Below are 25,076 nucleotides of genomic sequence, written 5' to 3'. Positions count from 1 at the left end.
TAGTAGGCCATGCATCAAATAACTATTTTCATTAGAAAAAACGAACCCTCAAATGCAATATTGCATTTTGTAAGTTGTCCTCACCTGGCTTGTTGTGAATGCACTCAAGTATCAAGTCATTATCAGGTTATGTAAACTGAGTTCTAATACTCAACGTAGAAGGATTTGTCTTAATGTACAGTATATGAAAGTGATGCTATAAAAAGGATTCTTTCACGTTATCAAGCTCACTGTGACTGACAAATCACTGCCTATTACTGTGATTAAAAAGAGCATATGAAACTCTGTTTTTCATAAGGCCTACCTGTGCTCCTTCCTTTAAGCACCTCTGTATGAACACCGCTCCTGTCCTTGATCCATACCACATACAGCTATTTGCAGATCTTTTCAGTGTCCATGTGAAAGATAGCTATTGCGAGGATGGAAAAGTTTTATTTTTAAACACCCATGTAAAATGAAGTTCTGCAAAGCTTACAGATTTAAGTCTAATAGCATGAGATGAAAGTAGACAAACATCAGAGTGTGCAATATGAAGGTATGGTCAGTGGACATTATGAACCTTGTGAGGTCAGTTAGTCACAAGACCAAGGAGCTATTGAAATTCTAAATTTGGAAAAATTGATGGGAAACCATGTGAGATAAAGAAAATGGACAAACTAAAGGGTGTGCAATGTGTAGGCCCACTGAGTGGACATTCTGAACCTTGTTTGAAGTCACCAGGTCACATGACTAAGGAGCTATTGAAATTCTACATTTTGAAAAATTCACACAAAATCTTGTGAGATGAAAATTGACAAACTAAAGGGTGTGCAATATAGAAGAGTAGTCAGTGGACATTCTGAACCTTGTTTGAAGTAAGTATGTCACATGACCAAGGAGCTATTGAAATTTTAATGTAAAAAAAGTTTGTACTTTGTTCACGCTCCCTAACTAATTCAACTAGGAATACGAAACGCTGCTCACAGTTCCACATGTTTATTAGCTTTGGAAAGCACATTCATGTCTAAATCGTGAAAATAAAACTTGTGCAATGTTGTGCGCAATTTTTCCAACATCATGACACTTATTTGGAGTCTGTGGCTCAAGTGGTTTGAAAGCGCGAATATCGAATTTAAAACTGTCTTTACCTCGGTCGGTAAGATTAATAATGAAAAATTATGTGGCAGGTGAAATGAACGCGATCTTCTTTATCTCCTAACATATTGCACAATTTGACTTCAGGTATTTACTTAGAAAGTACCAACAAATATTCACATTTATAATAACAAAAACGAAGAAATCGTTTTGACGGTATTGTAAAACCATCCCATGGCTATTTCCAAATACCTCGTTATACGGTATGCCACCCAAGTCTACTAATTACCTGTAATTATAATCTCCCTAGCCACCCCGGACCTGTGATGACTACTGGCGTGAATTCAGACCCTGCAAAAGCCTGTGGAACCGTTTCCATAACTACTATACGCATGGCACATCCCCCTCCTGCTGGCAGTGGAAGGAAGACTACTACACATGTCGAGAGTGGGAGAAGAACCCAAGTCCAGAGACCAAGGTACAGTTGAGCACTCAATCATCATCACTGAAACGGCCTAAGCAGCACAGGAACCAGCAATCCTGCATTTACAGGGCAAATGCCATCAACATCCAGAAATATTGGCTACAGTTTGCTTATAAACAGGAAATTGTGAAAGATCTCTCTTGCACTGTCCCCAAACCAACTCTGACTGTCCTCCCCTTACCCCGGGAGTCATTACAGCAGAGTGAGAGGAACCGGATGGTGGAGCAGAGAAAGTTCACCCCTGTGTGGGACCTGAGACGAGATCCGCCCAGAGACTGGCACATGGCCCTGCACTAGGGGAAGCCCCTGGATTCCCAGTCTTAACCATCCCGAGTTAACACTGCCATGGCCAAACCAACCACAATGTAGCATCGAAGGTCTGTTTAGTTACGTAAACTAAATCACAGTAGAGTTACAAACTAAATCACAGTATAGTTGTGGCTAGTAAACCAGGACCCTGTGGCTAATTCAGACTAATATATTGACATTGCATCTATAATTGTTATGTATAGAGCTGGTAAAAGTTGTATTTGTTCATGACAGAATGTCTGTTCTACACAATGTATTACATCTGAATGTTCTGTAACTTAGCTGAATATGCCCCCTGCAGAGGGTGTGAAGGCTTTTTGTTTAGTTTAGTTCAGTTGTCTGGGGAAAAGCCTGCTCTCCAGGACCACCAGAACCACTCTGTCATAAATGGTTTCTTCCCAGAGGTGTCCAGTGTACTCCAATGGTATTAGGAGAGTGTACCTCTACTGCTTGTGTAACCGATGTGAAATGGCTAGCTAGTTAGCGGGGTGCTAATAGCGTTTCAATCGGTGATGTCACTCGCTCTGAGACCTTGAAGTAGTTGTTCCCCTTGCTCTGCAACTGTTACACTTGAAAGTCACAGCGTTCTACACCGAGATCAATAACACAAGTATTGATTGTGAAAATGTGCTTTCTATTCTTTCCATAAGTTATACAAATTAAGATATGCGTGAGCAATATACTGAGCAATGATATCCACTCACTGGCCAGTTTATTAGGACCCCCCTTGCCTCCAGAGCAGCCTGAATTCTTTGGGGCATTCTACAAGGTGTCTGAAACATTCCACAGGGATGTTGGTCCATGATGACGCGATGGCATCGCACAGTTGCTGCAGATTGGATGGCGGTACATTTAATGTTACAAAACAGCTCGTTCCTGCTCATCCCTAAGATGGTCTATTGGGTTGAGGTCTGGGGACTGGGCAGGCCACTCAAGTAAACTGACCTCGCTGTCATGTTCCAGGCAATGATTTCCACTGCTCAATTTTCAAGTGTTGGTGACTGTGTGCCCACTGGAGCCATTTCTTGTTTTTATCTGATAGGAGTGGAACCCGGTGTGGCAGTCTGCTACAATAGCCCATCCGTGACAAGGATCAATGAGTTGTTCGTTCCGAGATGCCGTTCTGCATATTACTGTTGTACTGCACTGTACTGTTATTTGTCCCTTTGTGGACCGCCTGTTAGCTTGGATGATTCTTGCCTTTCTTCGATCTCTCTCATTAACGAGCTGTTTTCTCCCACAGGACTGCATGTTTTTTGTTTGTTGCACCATTCTCGGTAAACCCTAAACACTTGTGAGTGAAAAGCCCAGGAGGGCGGCCATTTCTGATACAGAGTCCGGCGCGCCTGGCACCGACGATCATGCCACACTCAGTCACTTAGATCACTTGTTTTGCCCATTCTAACGTTCAATCGAACAGTAACTAAAAGCTTCGAAGCCTGTCTGCTTTATATAACAAGCCACGGCCAGGTGACTGTAGGAGCGATCCATTTTCATGAACGGGGTGGTGTACCTAACAAACTGGCCGGTGAGTGTATTTTGGTGAAAATAATTACTGTATTGGCATAAGGGTAACAGCACCATACCATACAGTATTCTGGGTTGCACCAGTGGTCTGACTTTTTTTTATACTGTCTAGGTCATTGTGTGGAAAGACTCAAGTGAGCGCTTGTATGTTTCTCTACCTATTGAAATGGAGGCCAGTGTTTCTGTAACACCATTACATGGGCTCTTTGTCTTTATTAGTTCACAGGATACCTCATCTACAGTCTGTTATATACATTCAAATGTATATAATAAAAATACATGAAAAAGTGAATCCTTTTTCAACCCTCTGGTATGTTTTACTTACTGGTTGTATTTAAACTATGACGTTTATGAATGTAACAATACAGTACAGAATGTGAATCACTTTATGAGTGTGAATTGAAACTTGTTCCATGACAGGGCAGTTGTCAATACGATGAATATGACGGGGTCATGGTCCTCTGGTCGGTAAGCGGTTGAAATACCCTTTGAATGAGACATCCATCCACTATTGGTGGCAGGGAGGTTGTTCTAGCTTTCATGTCTAAACTATTTTCATGAACATGCTCGTCAAATATTTAGTCTGTCCAAATCATGTAAAGACCAGGGGATGTAATAACCATGTCAACACATGTTATGCTCACAATGTTAATGCTGCCACCCTCTCACTGGGTGTAGACTTTGGTGATGTTGTTGTATTTGCCTTCAGGTGCCTCATACTGGGCCTTGGGCGGTGTGTAGCTGGGTCCCTGGTGGTTGAAGGGGAAGAGCAAGGGGTCTGGCCTCAGTGCTGCCTGGTAGAGCTCCTCTGACTCCAGCCTCAGCTCCTCCAGAGCCTCCCTCTGGGCCTCCACAGCCAGGCCTACTGCCTCCATCTCTGCCCGGTGTTGGGTCTGCAGAAAGTCAAAATGTGGCACAGAAACTGGGTATATCAAAATGTCTACAAAGAAGGTACTGTCAATGGCTGCTCACTGATTTCTGCTTCCAAATATGACTGTAGTGATAGTTTAAACCAACAATGGCTTACAAGATCACATTTACCTGTTTGTAGCGGGACCACTCCTTCAGCAGTAGAGCCCGACGTTCACTCTCCTCAAAGGGAAGCTGAGCAGCACCACGCACCCTAGGAAAAACAAACAAATAGAGTAGGGACCTATTCAGGTGTACATTAGGACAGCGAAATTCATTTGGATTGCACTAATAGTGTGTCACTCAACAGAACAATCAGTTAAGCACAGCATCATACTCAATTTCAATCCATCAGCTGATTTTGGTGTGTTTCTAAGACTATTGCTGGAGATCACTATGGTAAGCAGGGTTCAAACTAAGCCACTATTGACTGTTGGGGGTGAAGCAACAGTAAATATTCCAAGCTTATGGATGTGCCTACTTCAATGGTAGGGTGTGCCCACCATAGTAACTCATGGTGGTGCCCAGATTTTGTATGGGAATGTCAGCCACTCCATTAATTTAAACACTAAAGGTGGGTGAGCCATACCTGGTCTCGTCCATGTATTTGGCTGGGGTTGTGAAGTCTTCAATGGGAATGAGCTCAGGAGGAACTCTCTCCAGCTTCTTCAATTTCTTCTTCAGTCTCTCTCTCACCATCTGCTCTCTACGAGGGTCCACTTTCTTCTTCTTCTTGGGCTCTGCTCTGTTAGAGCACACGCAGGCAGAATGAGTGAAAGTTGAGCTTGTAGTGCATTTATAACAAATGGTGCCTAAGGGAACTGCAAAGAGAGTCTGAAAGTGCACCAGAGAACAAACCCTTTATAGACAAAAGGATTTTCAACCTACCTTAGTGGCGCAGATGTCTTCAATGTGAGGACAGATGCAAACCAAGGACCTTGACTGACATGACCGTCCACTCCCATCAAAAAGCTGTGCAGAACAACATACCAAATCAGAGGAAGGGGAGAACTACTAGTTAGCTCAATCTAGCCACTGTAACAGATCAAATCAAGCTTTATAAAGCACATTTCAGACATGGAATGCAATGTGGTGTGCTTTACAGGAAAAAACAAATGAAAATAAAAGCTGAAGTATTTACTACACAACAAACATGATAAAAAACAAAAAGAATGACAAACTAAACAACCAAAAAGCACCCTAAGGAGAGGCAAAGCTGAAAAGATGTGTTTTAAGAACTCTTTATGTCTACAGTTTCAGCCCCCCTCAGGTACGCTATTCCAGAGGCTGGGGGCATAATAACTAACAGCTGCCTGCCTCTTGGTCCTAGGCTTTGGGATAGTTAAAAGGCCAGTGCCAGAGGACCTGAGGGACCTACTGGGTACATAACTTAAATGCATGTCTGACATGTATTGGGGTGCACAATTGTGGATTGATTTTTTTTTAAACAATAGAATTATCTTAAAATGAATTTTAAAACTAATAGGCAGCCAGTGCAGAGACCTTAAAACCAGCTCTCCGTCTGGTCTTGGTCAGTACCCACGCTGCTGCATTCTGTATGTTTTGCAGTTGACCAATGGCTTTCTAAGGTAGACCAGACAGGATAGCATTACAGTCTCTCTGTATCAGCCTGAGAGAAATGGTCGCACCTTGGCAATGTTCCTTAGGTGGTAAAAAAAAAGCTATTTTGGTCACATTCCTAATGTGTGATTCAACATGTTTTTCAGAATCTAAAACAACACCTATGTTATGTACCTGGTGTTTATTTGTATTGCCAGTGAGTTAAAATGTGCAGCTTGATTTTCTCTGTGCTTTGGCTCCAACAATAAGTACCTCGTCTTGTGTTGATTTAGCTTGAGGAAGTTGTGAACCATCCGAGTATTTAAATCACTAATACAGTCTAATAATTTATCCGTGGAGCCAAAATCTTCTGGTGACACAGGAATGCAAATGTGTGTATTGTCTGCGTAGCAGTGAAAATCAATCTGTGCCTTCTGATAACACTGCCAATAGGTAAAATATATAAACTGAACACTACCAGACCCCAAATCGAACCTGGTGGAACTCCACTGCAGTGAATAGATAACGTAGTTGGCTAACTTGCTCAGGTTTTAGAATACAGCTGGATGAGAAAAGAAAACATGTTCCAACTGCTGTAGCTAACGTTAGCTAGCTTGCCTATGCTAACCAGAATTGCATGAGACAACTCACCTAACGTTAGTTGGCACTGCAGTCTGTCGGGACAATACCCTACACAGGGCACGCGATATAACAATGGACATGATCGATATACTATTTGATTACTATTCAATCAAATCAGATGAGGTTATTCACGTGTATCAACACATTTTATCATTGCGGTCCCCTTGACAGCCGCAGGACGGAAGTGCAACTTGAAACAGACGTAAATTTAGCTCGAGCTTCAGATGGACACTTTCGATCCCATTGTTGTAGCTCGCCTCGCTCACGTTACGTTGCAACTCGGTCTCAGAGCATGTCGTATTATTATGTACGTAAATACACGCCATTTGGTATGATATGTTACGTTCAGTATGGTTGCATAAGACAGATGGTTACTTAGGTGGTTGGTTGAGGTGAGTGGTTGGGTGTATAACGCAAACGTTAGCAACACATTTTTGATAATCAGCAACTTTTCCACTACTTACAACTTTGGGACTTCTTAGCATGTTAGCTAAACCTAACCTATATCCTAACACATAACACACAGCTGTCTATGCGGGTCGCTACATAATCATTCGTTTAGCAAATTCGTAACATATTGTAACGACCCTGGGGACCTCGGGCTAGAAGGTCGAGGGTTAGAGACCTGCTCCCTGCTGTTTCATTACAATATTGCACATTTTGCAAATTTGTAACACATTGAGAGTCTTTTAAATTCGTAATATATAACACTTTTAGCTAATTCGTAACATATTGCACATTTTGCATTTTCGTAATATATCATGTGTTTAATATATTTGTAACATATTGTACGTTTTGCTAATTCGTAAGATATAATACGAATTGTAATTCGTAACATGTCATACAAATGGGTGATGGACATCCACAAATTAATACATACCATACGAAAGTAGAATATCATACTAAACGGAGTGTCCTTGATTTACATAAAGAATAACAAGATATGCTCTGAGACCAGATTGCACTGGTTACATCAGAGATACAATTTGTCAGTAACATTAGACACTTTTTCAAGTAAGCATAGCTACATAACTGAATAAATATTGTACAAGTAACCATTTAACATTTCCTTACAGAAACATGTTGATCAGAGTTATTTTGTCGAATGTTGTTGTCTCAATGATTAGATACACATTATTTAGGCAAAAGGTCAAATTTCCACTAGTTACCACAGCCTCAATGTATAAATGGTCTATATGGTAAAAAATCATGAAAACAAGAATGTGCTTTTTGTCATAATTTAAGGTTAGGCATACGGTTAGCAGTGTGGTTAAGGTTAGGTTTAAAAACACCCTTTAAGAATATGAATTGTAGAAATGGGTGGGGTTTATGACTTTGTGGCTGTGGTAACTAGTGACGACCCAAGATTGCCAGAGTTTGTCATAAAAGCGCCCTTAAATTGACTCCCGGTTCAAACAGATACATTGACCTTCGTGGACGTAAGGAGGAATCAACGTTATGTCACTGCTCAGAAGTAAGTAATATTGTTATTTTTCATAAACCACGCACCACGAAATGCATGCTTTAGTTTTCTGCTAACATGTTTATCTTGCTCTGCAAAGGTGTCTGCGTAGTAACGTTGATAGCTTGTCTGTCTGCCAAATTATAACTAGAAGCTCCAGACAGTCGACGAAGTTCAAACTATTGTTCATGGCTAGTTGCTCACTACTGACTATAGCCTACATTTGTGAATTTAAACATTGTGTTCCCCTTTAGAGTTGTCACCGTTTAGCCTCCAGCTGTGATCATTATTCTGAATGAATGAATAAAGGACATTTGTCAGTCTGTCTCTACATGTAAACTTGTTTATTTCTTGTCATGTGTCTGCCCTCTACATATTCAACAACTGACAGTTGCCTCTATCGTTTCATTTCTAAAGGCTAGTTGAGTTGAAAATGAATGTAGGGTGAAGGTGACATGAGAATTGCAATGACACTGCAGTGGAGTTTTATGATAGAGCTCTCAAACGTTTATGCAGTGAGAGTAGGCAAGACAGCCTTTTTAAGTCCAATATTTTTACTGTTTTGTCACTCAAACCATGTCCAAAGCTGCAGGAAAGCTTGATTAGTCACCTCACACCGACTTCTCTTTCTCTCCATCCAGATGTGTTTATTGTGTCTGCTAAGCGGACCCCGTTTGGAACCTACGGTGGGGTGCTGAAGGATCACAGTGCAACAGACCTAGCAGAGCATGCCTCCAAGGCTGCCCTTGCTGCTGGGGGAGTTGCACCTGAGCTTGTCAACAGTGTTATCTTTGGAAACGTAATGCAGGTGTGTCTAAAACTCCAAAGGGCAAGCTGAGGCAAGGATAAACTCTCTAGGAAGGAAATGTGAGAGTTGACTTAATAAGACAGATTCTCTTTCTCTCCAGAGCTCTGCAGATGCTCCATACATTGCCCGTCACGTGGGCCTGAGGTGTGGGGTGCCCATTCCAGTGCCTGCTCTCACCGTGAACCGCCTGTGTGGGTCCGGCTTTCAGTCAATCATCAATGGCGCTCAGGTACAGTAGACACACTAAGCACTAAGACTCTACATAATCTACACTGTTACTCTCCACTGAGCATTTCTTAATGTATCTCTGTCTGAACTGGACTCCTGCCCACTGTACACTATAATTAAAAAATATATATTATACAAAGTTTGTCACAGAGACCCCAGGAAAGTTCTTTCTGCTGCAGTGTCACCTACCCTTTTTGTTTGTAGGTCAATTGTAGGTGCATGGTTTCTTCCTCTGCTAATTGCTTAGGAACATTCGCAGCCTTGTGCGTTTGTCCCCTTTTAAGACCCTGTATGTCTCTGTAGGAAATCTGTTTGAAGGATTCAGAGGTGGTGCTGTGTGGCGGCTCGGAGAGCATGAGCCAGGCGCCATACGCTGTCCGCAACGTCCGCTTCGGAACCAAGTTCGGACTCGACCTCAAGGTATTGAATTAATAAATGAGGAGCGGTAAGAACCAAATGTGTGTGGTTTTGATAATTTTTGACTGCAAGAGCCCTTTAACAGCTGCTCTAAACCAATGCCAAGGACTAAACTAATGTGTTCTGTATTTGTCTCAGCTAGAGGACACTCTGTGGGCGGGGCTTACTGACCTGCACATTAAGATCCCCATGGGCATCACAGCAGAGAACCTGGCAGTGAAATATGAGATCAGCAGAGACGACTGTGACAAATACGCTCACCAGACCCAGCAGAGGTGGAAGGCAGGTTAGAGGTCAACCCTTACTTAAGGCATGAAGACTATCCTGATTTTAATAAGGAATTCCTGATTATCTGTCCTCGGTAAACCAGAAATACTTCTGTATTTTGTCATGACAATGAACAGTTTTTCCAGATTTTTATCTGAATGCTGACTACATCACTGACTTTGTCTGTGTGCGCTCTAAACCTTAGCCCATGAGGCGGGCCACTACACGGCAGAGATAGCACCCATCGACGTGAAGGCAAAGAAGGGCAAAGTACCCATGACCCAGGATGAGCACCCTCGTCCCCAGACCACCCTGGAGCAGATGGCTAGGCTACCCCCTGTCTTCAAAAAGGGAGGAACGGTTACTGCCGCCAACGCATCAGTGAGTTCTTAACAAAACCGATTAACTTCTGGGTCCAAGCCCTTTCACCCAGTTCCTACCAGCGCTTGCCAACGGAGTATCACATTCAGTCTGTCCCCAAGCACACCGGTTTTAAATGGCGTGCAGATCGTTTTTGTGTGCTAGGTTTAAATCCTGTGCTAGTTTTGAATGTACTGTTCTGCAAGATACGCTCCTTTTCAACAGGGTGTGTCTGATGGCGCTGCTGCTGTGGTGATAGCCAGTGAGGAAGCTGTGAAGGAGCACAAGCTCACCCCATTGGCAAGAATAGTGGCCTATCACGTCTCCGGCTGTGACCCAAGCATTATGGGAATCGGTGGGTGACTGGCAACATATCTCATGTACTTGATGAAAACATATGATACAGCCAAATATAGTCCTTTCCAGCATGGCCATCTAGTGGTTTCTGTTGGTAAGATTCTGTCATTCTCCCCCTCAGGCCCAGTCCCAGCCATCACAGAAGCCCTGAAGAAAGCAGGTCTCACCCTCCAAGACATGGATCTGGTGGAGGTATGCTTGTCTAAGTTCATGAATAGGAAGTAGGAACTGGTGCAGGAAATTGCAGATATTGTTTTGCTTTACTCAATCTCCTTGCACCCTATAGAATTGACTTCCTCCTTCTCACTGTTTCTCTTTCTCCTGCTCTGACTTCTCATGTCCTCTTTCTCACCTTTGCTGTCTATCAGGTGAATGAGGCATTTGCTGCTCAGTACCTGGCTGTTGCCAAGGCATTGGGTCTGGACCCAGAGAAGAGTAATGCTGATGGGGGGGCTATTGCCATTGGCCACCCCCTGGGAGCCTCTGGAGCACGCATCACTGCTCACCTGGTCCACGAGCTCAGGTAACCACACCAGCAGTCTTCTTACTACTCAGAGCACTACTTATCATTCTATGTAGTTCAACAAACAGTGTATCTGACCAATATACCACGGCTAAGGGCTGTTCTATACCTCAGCATACAGGAGCTAAACCAATAAATAACGCTATTCAATGGCTGAGCAATTCATATTATCTCACAGGTGAGTGATTTCCATTTTGTGATTTTGCTCTCTCCTTCAGGCGGATTGGGGGAAAGTATGCTGTGGGATCAGCTTGCATCGGTGGTGGTCAGGGTATCGCCATAATCATAGAGAACACTCACTGAGGAACCGAGCAAACCATCCACAATTAGAATACCATCCACACTCTTAACACACACCACACCCTACATACTCAATAGAGTACATGCCATATACACACTCGAGTAAGACCTTATGTTTTTGTCCAAGGTAGAGTTTTCTTAGTATTGACTTAATGTAAGAATATCCACCTTCCAATGTAAAAAATAAATAAAAAATTAGGCTCTTTGTACGTTTGACCCACACTTCAAATTAGACATGACTCCAGCATCTACACTCAGAAAAAAATACAAAGATCTCATAATTACTCCAGAAAATGGTTGCTGTTTCTCTGAACACAGAAGACAATGGTATTTGTATGTTTAGGAACATAAATGTCTAAACTTCCTTTCTTGGATGTTTCATATTCCTGTTACCTTTTTCTAAAAGACAGTATGGTTGCCATACATGAACAATCTGCTTAAAGAGGCCTTGTGAATCTGAAGGGCTAACTCCTGTTTTTGTAAGTCTTTGTTTGCCTTGGAGACAATGCTAGCTCATAGCAGGACATACCATTTACATCTCGCTGTAGTATATGAATAGTTGAGGTGAGTGTTATTGAGTTGAGGTAACCAATGTTGCTTTCTGTGGAAAGAGAAGTAACTGCATAATTGATCCAGAATTTCTTGCCTGAATTATCACTCCTTTGCATGGATCACCATTGCCTTATCTACTGGATATATATGTGAGATGTGTGTATGATGTAAGGTTGCCTGTAAAGATCTTGTTTTTTTTATGATTAAAGTGAACCTGGGATTCACAAATTAATGTGTGAGATTGTTGTTGATTCTTTATGGAGTATCATGTCATAGTTACTAGGTCTTTCACTGTCTATAGCCTGAAGTTGACACCCCTTCAAAGTAGTGGCTTCAGCTGTTTCAGCCACATATGCAATCTCCACAGACAAACATTGGCCATAGAATGGCCTTACTGAAAACCTCAGACTTTCAATGTGGCACTGTCATAGGATGCCAGCTTTCTAGCAAGTCAATTTGTCAAATGTCTGCCCTGCTAGAACTGCCCCGGTCAACTGTAAGTGCTGTTATTGTGACGTGGAAATGTCTACGGGTAACAGCGGCCCAGCCGCGAGTTGTAGGCCACACCATCTCAAGGAACTCGAGTGCTGTAACATGTAAAAATTATCTTTGGTTGCAACACTCACTACCGAGTTCCAACCTACCTCTGGAAGCAACGTCAGCACAATAACTGTTGGTCGGGAGCTTCATGAAATGGGATTCCATGGCCGAGCAGCCACACACGCAAGCCCATGCGCAATGCCAAGTGTCGGCTGGTGTGGTGTTAAGCTCGCCGTCATTCGACTCTGGAGCAGTGGAAATGCATTCTCTGGCGTCTTGAATCACGCTTCACCACCTGGCAGTCCAACAGACAAATCTGGGTTTGACGGAAGCCAGGAGAACGCTACTGGGTGCATAGAGAAAGGGTTTGCATAGTGCCCACTAAAGTTTGGTGGGAGGAGGAATAATGGTCTGCGGGTAGAGCCCTTAGTTCCAGTGAAGAGAGAGCTTAATGCTACAGCATACAATGACCTAGACGATTCTGTGCTCCCAACATTGTGGCAACAGTTTGGGGAAGGCCCTTTCCTGTTTCAGCATGACAAAGCCCCCATGCACAAAGTGAGGTCCATGCAGAAATTATGTGTTGCGATTGGGGTGGAAGAACTTAACTGGCCTGAACAGAGCTCTGACCTCAACCCCATCAAACACCTTTGGGGTGAATTGGACAATCTCACTAATTATCTTGTGGCTGAATGGAAGCAAGTCCCCACAGCAATGTTCCAAGATCTAGTGGAAAGCCTTACCATTAGTGGAGGCTGTTATAGCAGCAAAGGGGGGACCAACTCCATATTAATGCCCATGACTTTGGATTGAGATTTTGACGAGCAAGTGCCCACATACTTTTGGTAATGTAATGTATCTCAGGATCCACATCGATATAGCAATGTGCTGCTCTGTGCAGTGTGTCTGCAATGAAGGTGACCTGGAACGCCACCGTAAAATTTGGTCCTAGAAACTGGTCCTATGAGACTGTAGATGCAAATATTTTCATAGACAGCTCATCATTACTTGATGATGATTGCTGGAAATAATGTAGATTTGTCCATAAATTACAAATATGAACATTACTCTTACCAGACAAATACAGCATTCATAGATTTAATTTACAATGTTTGACTATAAATTGTTTTATTTTATTGATAAATGAGTTTCTCAAAGGACTACAAGGGCCAAGATTTGTTTGCGTTGTTTACGTCAACGTCAAATGCAACGTGGTTATATACGTAACTTCCCCGGATGTCGGTCTTTTTTTCATAGCAAAGGTAAGAATGGCCTCTCACCACACTACTGCATAAATAAAATCGGTGTTCATCCATACAAAATGCACCAAATAACCGCATCCAATTTATACGGGGCTATTGACTATGTCCTTAAGACTATTTATGTTTGAATATGGTTGTTTTGTGTGTGATGATTTGTAAATAAATAGCGTTATGTTTCGTAAGCGTAGGCCCACAGCCTGCTACATATCTCAACGCGTTGTAATTTAGCAGATTTCAGATTTGGCGCATGTTTAATTTCTATTCACTGGCCCTCACATTTGGCTTGGTTTCTAGCTTAAGGTGAATGGTATAGCTAACGTAACGTTAGCTACGACTTGTCATGCCGGTATATGCTCATGCTTGCGTGTACACTTTCTCCAGTCATTTTAATGTGTTTTGTCAATTCTGTGAACTGCCTAATTAACTTGTCTGTTGAAATGTCCGTTTTTTACCTGCACACTTGTGCTGTTATGTTACCAAGTTGCAGAAATGTTCATGGCATGCCAGTGTTGTAGTGGCAGGCAATCATCCATTGATGGGGCCTGCTGATTTTGCTCTATAATTTGACCATAGTTTACAGCCAAGTATTTTGGTTACCCGTTCTTGACTATCTGAAGCCACAATGTTCTTAGTGGATAGGTTTGGTGTGCTAACATCAGGCTAGCTGTCACATTCTGTTTCAGCACCATATTGAAAGTAGCTAACTAACCAGCATCAGTCATTCATGATCCACTAGTAATGAATGTTCGACCATGGAATTACTACAATCTTATAAATCTATATTAGAGCAATATTTCTATTGAAGAACTATCCATGAGTTTAACCCATTCTGTTCCCTGTCTCCCCAGATGGCAGAGGGAGACAAGAAGGTGGCCAAGAAGGCTCACTGCAGCCGGAACCCTGTCCTGGCCAGGGGCATCGGTCGCTACTCTCGCTCCGCCATGTATGCCCGCAGGGCCATGTACAAGAGAAAGACCAAGACCACTGAGACCAAGGTAAGAGAGGGGAGGCACACCGACTGGGGGAAGCGGTCACTTTGGTTCTCTAGATTGAACCTGTTAAACTCGTTTGGACCCCAGGAAGAGTAAGGCAGCAGCTAATGGGGATCCCTAATAAATACTAACAGGTTAAGGGTTTATTAAAAACTAGATGTTGGTTAATGTCAAGTCATTTGTGTAGTGTACGGAAAGCCTCAACATGTGCTGTCGGTGCTTGTTTTAGATTGAGAAGAAGCTGAAGGTCAAGACCCCATCCACCATCACCAAGACTGTTGGCGGTGACAAGAATGGAGGCACTCGTGTTGTAAAGATGCGCAAAATGGTGAGTCTTTAGCTCACTCAAACATGGTTGCCTATATTGTGGTTGGCATCAAGTTTCTCTTGGATCGTTGTAACCATTGCTGGATTTTGTAGCTCACTACCACATTCAGCAGATGAAGATTCCGGTTTGAGACGGATTTGGTCTGTCGTATACATAAAAGGCTGATTTTTACTTTTCATCGGTTCAATATACTGCATACAGTTGAGTCTGGTAGCAAGATGTGGCGTTGCTTAATTCTACACTTGTGAAGTTGTGTAATATCCCTTGACTCGTTTGCCCCCCAGCCCCGTTACTACCCCACAGAGGATGTGGCCCGTAAACTGAAAAACCATGGTAAGAAGCCCTTCAGCCAGCATAAGAGGAACCTGCGTGCCACCATCACCCCAGGAACCGTGCTTGTACTGCTCACTGGACGCCACCGCGGAAAGGTTAGATCGCATGCATTAATACTCATGCATGCACACACATTCATGTGTCATTGAGTTGGATCATACCGTAACCTCACTCCAGCCCCACCACCTTACTGTCCTTGTCCTGCTAACTGGATGCCAGTGCAGGAAGGTGAGAACCCTCATGGCCAAACTCATGACAATGCTCTTACTCATAAATATCTGTTGCTTTCACACACTGAAGCTTACTCACTGTATGATTATTTTGCAAACAATAATATTGCAGATTGTGTGCTGTGCATATGAATTTAAACCCCTTGTTGCTCTGCTGCCCCTTTGTGCCCTACATGTGATAAGCTGCCTGATACTCCCACACTGACAAATCAGTTCACCTTTTGCCCACACATAGAAACACGCACACATACAAGCCTCACACAGGCATACTGCTGGCATACTACAGTAGTTCCCACACACAGGACTGCGCCCACACACTGAATTCACCCAGCAGGTCCTGCTGCTATGGTGTCAGCTTTTAAGTGCGGCTCAATTGCCAGAGGACACTCGCAGCATTGTATTGGGAGCACATAAATGTGTTTAGTGGAACATTTCCATTAAACTCAAGTTGATGAACATCTGAACAGATTTATTAAAGATTTATGTAATGCGTTTCCCTATACATTTAAATTGGCAGTGGCCTAGTACTATTTTTGTAGATAGTTTTGTTAATGCTCTTTATTCTAAGCCACAAGTTTGATGGTTTCAGCTGTGGCACTTGATTTTACCAATAAGAATCTGGTGGGTTTGCGCTAGGCTGGATGGAACTAAGCCTGTATGCCCTGTTTCAGTCAGGATCAGTGCTGGTGATCTACTGTAGCATGTACATGTGGTAGATGTTGTCCTGTGCAATCCAGTGACTGTCTCTTCTCTCTCCTCTCAGCGTGTTGTGTTCCTGAAGCAGCTCTCCAGTGGTCTCCTGCTTGTAACTGGTAAGAACAACCAGTGCTTTCTTTAAAATATTCTTATATAATATTCTTCATCACGGTGGATTGGCAAAACAAGTGTTGCATAAAGTTATTTTCAGAATGTCCAGTGAGATTTTATTTCACAGTCATGTCTGTGTAGATGCAGTACCTCATCAGGTATCCATACCTACCTTGATGTGATGTTTTGAAAAATATGCTCTTCTTGCTATTTCAGTTGTAACTCAATCCCCAACTCGCACTCCAACTTTTAGGTCCCCTGGCCCTGAACCGTGTCCCCCTGCGCAGGGCACACCAAAAGTTTGTCATCGCCACTGCAACCAAGGTTGACATCTCTGGCATGAAGATCCCCAAGACTCTGTCAGACGCCTACTTCAAGAAGAAGAGGCTGAGGAGACCCCGCCACCAGGAGGGAGAGATTTTTGACACAGAGAAAGAGGTAAACCCTACATTAGACATACACAACTTATACACACATGCACACTTTCTGGGATTCAAACTATTGGGAGGGAGTAGAGGTTAGGGGTAACTATTGAAGGTTGTCATTGGACTGGTAGCGTACAGGCATAATAAATCGGGGTAGGCAGCTAGATTCAGCTGTGGGACGATTTGTCAGAGTGGATGGTCGACGGGCAGTAACATAATTATAATATCTGGTACACTGCAAATTGACCACAAAGAGATTGCATTTTAAAATAACAATTTTATACCTTGATTACATTTAGACACAATCACATTTTTTTAAATGTATTAGTGGGAATACTTGAACAGATTTCCTAAATAAAATATTTTTAGCTGGTTTTGGCCTGCGGACCCTGTTGCCGAACCCTGTACTAGATGAGCAATATGTGTATAAATCCAAATCCCTCGTTATTTGAAGAATAGTCAGTTTATCCAGATAGCTCTAATCTTTCACTTGGGTGGGGGTCTTTTGTTCAATAAATGGTAGATAACTTTCCTCTTTGGTTGTGGCTAAACTAGGTTGTAAATAGAACATTATTTTAATTGGTAGGCCAGATGCTAAAGTTGTCTGACAATCTCTCTTCCCCCTGCTACAGAAGTACCAGTTGACAGAGCAGAGGAAAGAGGACCAGAAGACTGTAGACTCTCAGCTGCTACCCCTCATTAAGAAGGTTCCCCAGCTGAAGGGCTACCTGCGCTCCTCTTTCTGCCTCTCCAACGGTGTCTACCCTCACAAACTGGTTTTCTAAATGTTGTAATAAAGAGTACCACCACAGTCCTATCCCACCTTCTGGCTGTATGTTGACGTTGACATTTTCAAACAATAACCCATCAATACAATCTTTTGGAGGTGTCCTGTTAGACTCCCAGCAGCACCCATGTAATTCAAAACTCAATGGGGTTGTGGCAGGCCATGGCATTCAGGGAGCGTCAGGTGTTTGTGTGCTGCCATTGAAGTCTGTCTACCATTCATGTCTTCACTGGTATAGATTGAAGAGCTTTGTCAATTGACACTAAAGTATTCATGATTAAACTGACTACATTAACCTCCCATACAAGGATGTTGGAACAGGTACATGCAAAACCGTAACTCTTTCCATCTTGCCTTTGTATAGTTTAACTTGGGCCATACGAGTTAGACCTTGTTTATTAGGTCTAGACACTACCAGCGCTGGCTGCTCTAAATTAGCACATGCCCTCGATAAATGTTTATTCGAATTACTGTACATAAAATTTAGTATTAGGTTTCTAAATAGGTCCTGATACTACATGCAAGCGGTGTCATTCTTCGCCCCAAATGGAGGATATTGAGTTGCCGGTGACGTTAGCACACCAAACCTATCCAATTTCAGTTAAGTACTTTGTGGCATCAGATTGCGTGTAAACAAAATGGTTAACGAGGCGCGAGTACCCTGACGTTTTGAATTATTTTTTACTTCTGGACCAGGGATCCTATCAATCCCATTCTATGGTTTGGCCTAAATTAAACTACTGCTATAGGAAGATAAATGTTGCGTCGGTATGGGTCAAATATCCCTGGTTCGACTAGAAGTAACCGAAAGGTTGCTCGAACGAAACCCTGAGCTGTCAGGTAAAAATCTGTCGTTCTGCCCCTGAACAAAGCAGTCAACTCACTGAATAAGAATGTGTTGACTAGCCTAGTTAAAGGTTAAATAATTAAAAAGTAATCCGTTCTCGCTGCTGTAGCCATCTAATCCGCACAATTGCTGTACTCGGAAACCGTACAGCGCAAAACGTTTTTTTAAATCTGGAAGATTTTACGCGTTGCCTTTAGAGCCCTGGTGGCAGATGTTTGAACACGATTTTATGGATTATTTTGGAAAAGAGCTCTTTACCCCATGTGATCTTTGACATTTACCTTTATGGTCAAGTGAGTGAGGTGAAAATTGTCACCCACCGCATGTAGTGTCTGGTTATCATAAATAAAATGGCCTCTTACAGTGCTGTCTTTCTATCAACTTGGACAATCCACCTCGTGACATGCTAGCGTCATAGCACAAATAAAAGGAGTTAACATAAGTAGCTAAAATAAAATACTCCAAAAGATACAGAGCCAAACAATATCGCTTTAATAAAAATAAAAACCGGTGACATCAAATCTACTGTAGTAGAAAACAAAAATAAATACAAGTGTTTAATCTCACATGGCCATGTATTTTTTTTTCTTAAACAAAGCAGCACAGAAAAAGGCAGTCCCCATTGACCAGGGTGATGGCCTTTCTGTCGAGTCAGTATTTAATGGTCAGTTGGTGTTGAAGGGGCTGGGGCCGCTGGCCGCTTAGCCAGATTTGAAAAGCAGGATGGCCACCTGGCCCAAGTAGAAGTAGATGAAATGCTTGGTCTCATGGGTCACATAGCTGCCAAAGTTCCTCCCTACGATGCAATGCCAGGTAGGGTTATACTTCTTGTCAAACTCCTGGGAGGGGCAGAGAGGAATGCAGTGATGAATCAGACGCAGCATGCATTGACAAAACCATTATTAAGTGAGCTACTGAACAAAATTAGTGTTGGTCCCATGTTTCATTAGCTGAAATAAAGGATCCCAGAAATGTTCCACATAAAGTGCATCTCAAATTTTTTTTTACAATACCTGTTAGAGATCATTTTTCATTTGCCAAGATCAAATGATTATTTTTTTCAACTTTAACCAGGTAGGCTAGTTGAGGACAAGTTCTCATTTACAACTGCAACCTGGCATCCATCAAATCAAATTTGATTTCTCACATGCAGATACAACAGGTTAACAAGGCATTTAAGAAAATAAGTGTTTAGTAAAAAAAATACAAATAATTAAAGAGCAGCAGTAAAATAACAATAGCGAGGCTATATACAGGGGGCACTGGTTAGTCAAGGTAATCTGTACATGTAGGCAGAGTTAAAGTGACTATGCATAGATAAACAGAGCGTAGCAGCAGCATGTTCAGGAGTCTTATGGCTTGGGGATAGAAGCTGTTAAGAGGTCTTTTGGACTTAGACTTGGCACACTGGTACCGCAGCAAAGAACAGTCTATGACTAGGGTGGCTGGAGTCTGACAATTTTTAGGACCTTCCTCTGACACCGCCTAGTATAGAGGCCCTGGGTGGCAGGAAGCTTGGCCCCAGTGATGTACTGGGCTGTACGCACTACCCTCTGTAGTGCCTTGAAGTTGCCATACCAGGCAGTTGCCATAGAACCCGAGAACTCGATGGTGCAGCTGTAAAACCTTTTGAGAATCTTAGGACCCATGCCAAATCTTTGTCATATCTTATTCACAACTGTTTTCGGTGTGCTTGGACCATGTTAGTTTGTTGGTGATGTGGACACCAAGGAACTCAAGTGATGCCTCTTCCACTGAGATGCAGTGCCTTAGACCGCTACGCCACTCGGGAGCTGTAACTGTACCTAGTAAATCATTTCATATAGTTTTCCCTTGATTTATAGTAAACCAGTAACTTGTCAGGCAGCTAACATTTAGTATGAAGGTCTGACTATTTAAACTCAATTTAATACCAAAACATCTCTTTACCCGTGTACACAATTATACAGTTCCTTTGAGCATCAAACATATCGCAACATCAAATCAATCCCCTGCAGCCCCGAGTGTAACTTTTGGCAAGAGTCACAAGGACTGTTCTGCATGGGGAATAGGCAGAGTTATTCAGCCACAGACCTAGCGGACTAAACTCGCCAGTGAAGAAAGTTTAAGTAACTTCACCCAGACTTTGTGGAATCTAGCTCCCACTGTCGATTCGCCCAAGGTCAATACTTAAAAGCGTAACTGGCCACGCGTACTTAAGTTTGTCCTCTAGTTTTGTGATTGTTAGCTAAAATCCACACTTTCAATAAACGTAAACCGTTTGCTCATGCTGTTGCTATAAGCTAGCAACTCAGTGCAAATGCACCCATTGAATCTCAACAAGGAAACAGTGGTGGTATTTGACTAGTATGTATTGAAATAGACAGCAAACAAAGGCATGCAACTAGAGGCCAAACAGGTAGACTGTGGGCATTTAATCATTTAATTGACCTTGGGCGAATCAATGTATTATGGGCTAGATTCCACAAAGCCTGGTCTCCGCACAACACTGTTAGTGAAGTTCAGTGACTTCCATGGACCACAGACCATGTTAGTCATTGACCTGTCATCTGGGTACCTTCTTGATGTATGCAGCGATGTCTTTCTCGATGTTGTACTTCTCCAGTGCCTGCGTGGCGCACTCCACTGCGTCCTGCTGCATCTCCTCCGACATGTCCGCATTTTTTATGACTGCTTTTCTGTCAGACATGGTTGCCCTAGGAAACCAAAACACATCACGGTATTAATGGCATGGGAGGATCAACATGGGCTCACCCATCATTTAACGGTACTCACTTCTTCTATAAAGAGCTTGGCGTGTTAAAACTAATCCACTAGTAGCTAAAGCTGCATCTTCAGATCAGAGCTTAACACACAAAGCACCACTTGGCCGGCTGCCATGTAAATAACAGTTACATAACAGGCACATGGCATCCCTGGGAACTATTATTTTATCAACGTTGCATAACAATTTCCATCACCGCTACTGCGCAGTTTCTATGGATACGCTTCTAAAGTTAATTGCTAGCTAGAATTATTTTCTCCAAATAACGGGGGGGTGACCTTTGCTTTGATAAATAACTCGTTTGCTAGTTGGTTAACGTTTGTTATCAAGATTGTTACAGACAAAACAGCTAAGTTATACAGTAGCTGGCTAATACCATTTCCCCAAATGAGTCAAGAGTTAAAATTAGCTAACGTTAACATTCTGAGCAAACAGCATTGTTTTCTTTAGGTGCTAACTTACTTCCCTAACAAGTCAGTATGTCAGGATATTAGCTAAGGTTAGGTGTCAAAATGGAAGTTATTGATAGCTGTCTGACAATCTAAACGTTATCTAGCTTGCAGGTGAATCAACGTCAATTACCATTGTGTGCCACTCAAAAGCAAATAACGGTTTCCATTGTAACGTTACTTATCAATTCAGATAGCAAATTAATAATATACCACCTCCTCCACTATGAACAAATGATAACGATCGACATCTCATAGTAACCAAGCTAATTTTTTACCTAATTAATCCAACGCCGGTTGTCTCCGCTGTATGGACGCTTGGTTTCACAGCTACAACTCCCGCTAAGTAGTGGTTGACAGAAAGTAATGTGGGTGTGTAACTGACCGAACCCGATCGCACATATCTCCTATTGGCTACGCCGTTACGCATTTGGTGTAGTTATTGGTTAATCTGTCGCAGCTTTCGCTGGTGTTTCTCATTGCATTTTATTTCAACCCATCATGCTTTACGGTTCCCACGCGTCGTTGGTTTCGGTGGAAACCGTTGTAAACAACAAACGTATCAGTTTCTAAACCATACTATACCACAGACAGAAGTAAAATAAAAAACAGCTCTCAGTAACCGATCTGTTACGATCACTGGCAAATCTGGTCTGATTTCGAATTTAGAGCTGTTGAGCTGTTATGATAACCAGGTGTTAACACTAAATTATCGAAAATTAGCTAGATAGCTTGTAGTCTAGCAATTAGCATGTATCACGTGAGTTTAACATTTTGGGGAAGCTAAAAATGCACCTTGATAACAAAGGATTGCATGCCCCGTTCATCGCATTTGTGCTGAGTAGATTGGATAGTGATCCCCTTTAGGCTATTAACAAGCGCGTAGTTGTTAACGTTTCCTTCGCACTGGAAAATGTGGCCTTTGTCATGTCATTGTCATGCATGTCATGTCATGCAATTCTACACTGACTGGAGAAATCAGCACACTTTTTTTATACGATGGTAGCCTAGGCCTACTCTAGACATTGTCTTGAACGCAACCATGTAATCCAGGCCTATGAAGAAGGGGTACTGGCTAAAAGGGATCCAGCTTTGGTCAAATTGTCCCAAAATAGTTTCGAATTTTAGCTAACCCTTACCTAATTCTCAACCTGCAGCCTAAATTCTCATAATCTGCTATGAAATGTCAAATATGACATTAATTTAACAAAAACTGGATCCCTTCCAGCAATGACCACGAAGAGAAGCCTGGAGGTCACTATTGCACACACACAACAACAACAAAAACTCCAGTGATTGTCATATAGTCATAAAATAACCCAATGATAATTACAGCATTGGACAAAGGCCTTAATGTGATGAGACAACCTGCTGTGTTGACTGGTTGTTCCAGCCCAACAATGTCATCTTTATACGACACTAAAACACCTGAATGAATTAAACGCAACCCAACAATTAAGAACCCTGATTGTCTAGATGACCTGAAGAAGTGATATTCTAACAACAGGTGTGCTTTTCATTTATGTACTACTGTAGGTTCACCAGCTGACCTATAAAAGACACCCACATCAACTGCATTACCACTGTGAAGATGAATGCTGCAGCAGCATCAGTTTCTACTTAAACTACTTTGTTATTTTCTAAATATGAAAGGAGACATCCCTCAATTATACAATATTGTTGTAATATGCCGTGTTTAATCTAAATGATTCTGTTGTGTGGTTTGAGTGGAGCACCTTCACCTTATTTTTACAATTTAAACACATTTAGCATAGACAAATTGTGATAGTCTTTTATTTAACTAACTAAGCAAGTCAGTTAAGAACAAATTTTTATTTTACAATGACGGCCTACCTCGGGACCTAAAATATCTTAGGCATTATCACAATTGTAGCCCCAGAGAAACACGCCGGATTCTACTTGTCAACTAATCAGGCATGTTTGTCGGGGGCTACAACAAAAGTGTGCAGTTGGGGTTACTTGAAGGACTGCAAAATGGGTTCACATGGCTGATATCCTGGGAAAAAATTGTGACAATCAAATAAAACTAAAGTGGAGATCTTACGAGTGAAGAAAAACAAGTCATGTTCATTTGAGAATACAGACAAATTAGAGACATATTCCCTTCCCATCTTTATTGTAGGATTGTGATCTATCATCAACACTAGTCAGCTTGAATAATAGTTAAGTTAGATGTTTAAACTTGTTTTAATTGTTAACTTCAAATAAATCAACATTTTCATATTTCAAAGTGTACAAGTAAACTAACTTATGTAAAAGGTTAGACATATTAGTAACAAGTAAGCTATTACTAAAACAATTAAATGTGAGAAAAAAAAGTCAATACCAGTGGCAGCCAACCTCCTTCCTCTGATCTAGTGGGTGAGTAGACTTCTGTTCCAGCCCAACAATAGCACACTTTATTAACTAATTAGGTTTGATACATTTAATCAGATGTGTGTGCTGGAACAGAAGTGTTTATACATTGCGACTTTTAAACTATTTTTAGTTCACAATTTACTAACATAGGTACACAATCCTTGGCATACAAGGATGTACCCTTACTCTTATAACATTCATTGGGACCTCTTCATCTGCAGACAGGATTTGACGACTGTATCCGAGAGCAGAAAGCTAAACAGGCTGCATTATACTCAAGTTAGACAGCCCTGAATAATATGTCGCTATATGTCTGTCCTCAGTTTCTCGCTAGGGACTGGAACTGGAGAATATTTTCATTATGTCCTCCCACAAAAGGTACCGGTCCTATCCAGGGTAGCCTCCTCTCCCTTCTCTTGACAACTGGAAGTGCTAGCTAATCCTTTCACCCTCTTCCATGGCTGTTAGCTATCTTGATGCGTTTGTAGCTAACTAGCGCATATGTAGTTAGTGATATTTAAACTCCCGTAGCTAACTAACTATACAGTATATAAAGTTAGCAGCTCTTTTGAGTTATCCTCAACACAAGTTTTTGGAGAAAGCTAGCTAATAATAGACCGTTTTAGATCACTAAGAATATTGTAATGAAACAGCAGGGAGCAGGTCTCGAACCCTCGATCTTCGAGCCCGAGGTCCGGCGCGCTATCGACTGTGCTGCAAAAGCATACTCGTGCGGCAATTTCGATTTCCGCGCTTATAAACCCAGGGTCGTTATACTATATCTACTTACTTGAATAGGTTCTCCCACTGCCTCCGTTTTCTGTGTCTTTAGAAAAACTAAATAGCGGGCAATCTTCCCGAAATTTCAGGTGGCAGGACCGAGTTTGGAAAACCCTAGAATAGAGCCCCACAGTGGACAAAAATAGCATTATAACTAACCCAACATAAACCAGAGCCTGTCTTTCCGATGTAACCAAGTCAATCAAAGTTGGTAGAGCCAAGCACATTCCAGTGAGATCCTATTGATATTTCCGTAAGGAACGCCTACTTTGTGAAGTGCGCGTGTGCAATAACTCAATTCGCCCTTGCGCTCCTAAACAACGCACTTTTTAAAAACTTGGCCAAGTCTACTAAAGACAGTCCACTCTGTTCGT

At 42.2% G+C, this 25,076-nt stretch overlaps 5 protein-coding genes across 5 annotated transcripts; 3 read left to right on the top strand and 2 right to left on the bottom strand.

Moving 5' to 3' along the window:
• Positions 1 to 529: 529 nt before the first annotated feature.
• c30h22orf39 (chromosome 30 C22orf39 homolog) lies at positions 530 to 1,855 on the top strand. The gene is made up of 3 exons (XM_071136335.1): positions 530 to 535; positions 1,385 to 1,552; positions 1,748 to 1,855. Exons 1-3 carry the CDS (start codon positions 530 to 532, stop codon positions 1,853 to 1,855), a joined length of 282 nt encoding a protein of 93 aa, XP_070992436.1.
• Positions 1,856 to 3,573: 1,718 nt separating this feature from the next.
• On the bottom strand, positions 3,574 to 6,747 carry LOC139389947 (mitochondrial ribosomal protein L40). Its single transcript, XM_071136985.1, has 5 exons — positions 6,515 to 6,747; positions 5,192 to 5,275; positions 4,893 to 5,048; positions 4,436 to 4,517; positions 3,574 to 4,287 (listed from the first exon to the last, which is right to left on the bottom strand). The coding sequence occupies exons 1-5, from the start codon at positions 6,583 to 6,585 to the stop codon at positions 4,060 to 4,062; spliced, it is 621 nt and encodes a 206-aa protein (XP_070993086.1). The 5' UTR covers positions 6,586 to 6,747; the 3' UTR covers positions 3,574 to 4,059.
• A 1,072-nt stretch (positions 6,748 to 7,819) lies between these two features.
• On the top strand, positions 7,820 to 12,016 carry LOC139389249 (acetyl-CoA acyltransferase 2). The gene is made up of 10 exons (XM_071135781.1): positions 7,820 to 7,979; positions 8,609 to 8,775; positions 8,876 to 9,004; positions 9,307 to 9,423; positions 9,559 to 9,706; positions 9,893 to 10,068; positions 10,273 to 10,402; positions 10,526 to 10,596; positions 10,773 to 10,927; positions 11,146 to 12,016. The coding sequence occupies exons 1-10, from the start codon at positions 7,964 to 7,966 to the stop codon at positions 11,228 to 11,230; spliced, it is 1,194 nt and encodes a 397-aa protein (XP_070991882.1). The 5' UTR covers positions 7,820 to 7,963; the 3' UTR covers positions 11,231 to 12,016.
• Positions 12,017 to 13,572: 1,556 nt separating this feature from the next.
• Positions 13,573 to 17,513, top strand: LOC139389368 (ribosomal protein L6). Its single transcript, XM_071136082.1, has 6 exons — positions 13,573 to 14,576; positions 14,803 to 14,901; positions 15,186 to 15,329; positions 16,228 to 16,276; positions 16,525 to 16,709; positions 17,329 to 17,513. The coding sequence occupies exons 1-6, from the start codon at positions 14,430 to 14,432 to the stop codon at positions 17,479 to 17,481; spliced, it is 777 nt and encodes a 258-aa protein (XP_070992183.1). The 5' UTR covers positions 13,573 to 14,429; the 3' UTR covers positions 17,482 to 17,513.
• A 1,286-nt stretch (positions 17,514 to 18,799) lies between these two features.
• Positions 18,800 to 21,961, bottom strand: LOC139389369 (dynein, light chain, LC8-type 1). The gene is made up of 3 exons (XM_071136083.1): positions 21,822 to 21,961; positions 20,888 to 21,026; positions 18,800 to 19,169 (listed from the first exon to the last, which is right to left on the bottom strand). Exons 2-3 carry the CDS (start codon positions 21,017 to 21,019, stop codon positions 19,032 to 19,034), a joined length of 270 nt encoding a protein of 89 aa, XP_070992184.1. The 5' UTR covers positions 21,020 to 21,026; positions 21,822 to 21,961; the 3' UTR covers positions 18,800 to 19,031.
• Between the last annotated feature and the right edge of the window lie 3,115 nt (positions 21,962 to 25,076).

This window comes from Oncorhynchus clarkii, chromosome 30 (genome assembly GCF_045791955.1).
Source record: "Oncorhynchus clarkii lewisi isolate Uvic-CL-2024 chromosome 30, UVic_Ocla_1.0, whole genome shotgun sequence".
Lineage (NCBI taxonomy): Eukaryota > Metazoa > Chordata > Actinopteri > Salmoniformes > Salmonidae > Oncorhynchus > Oncorhynchus clarkii.
Note: the sequence above shows the minus strand (reverse complement) of the source record. Positions and strands in the feature narration are given on the sequence as shown.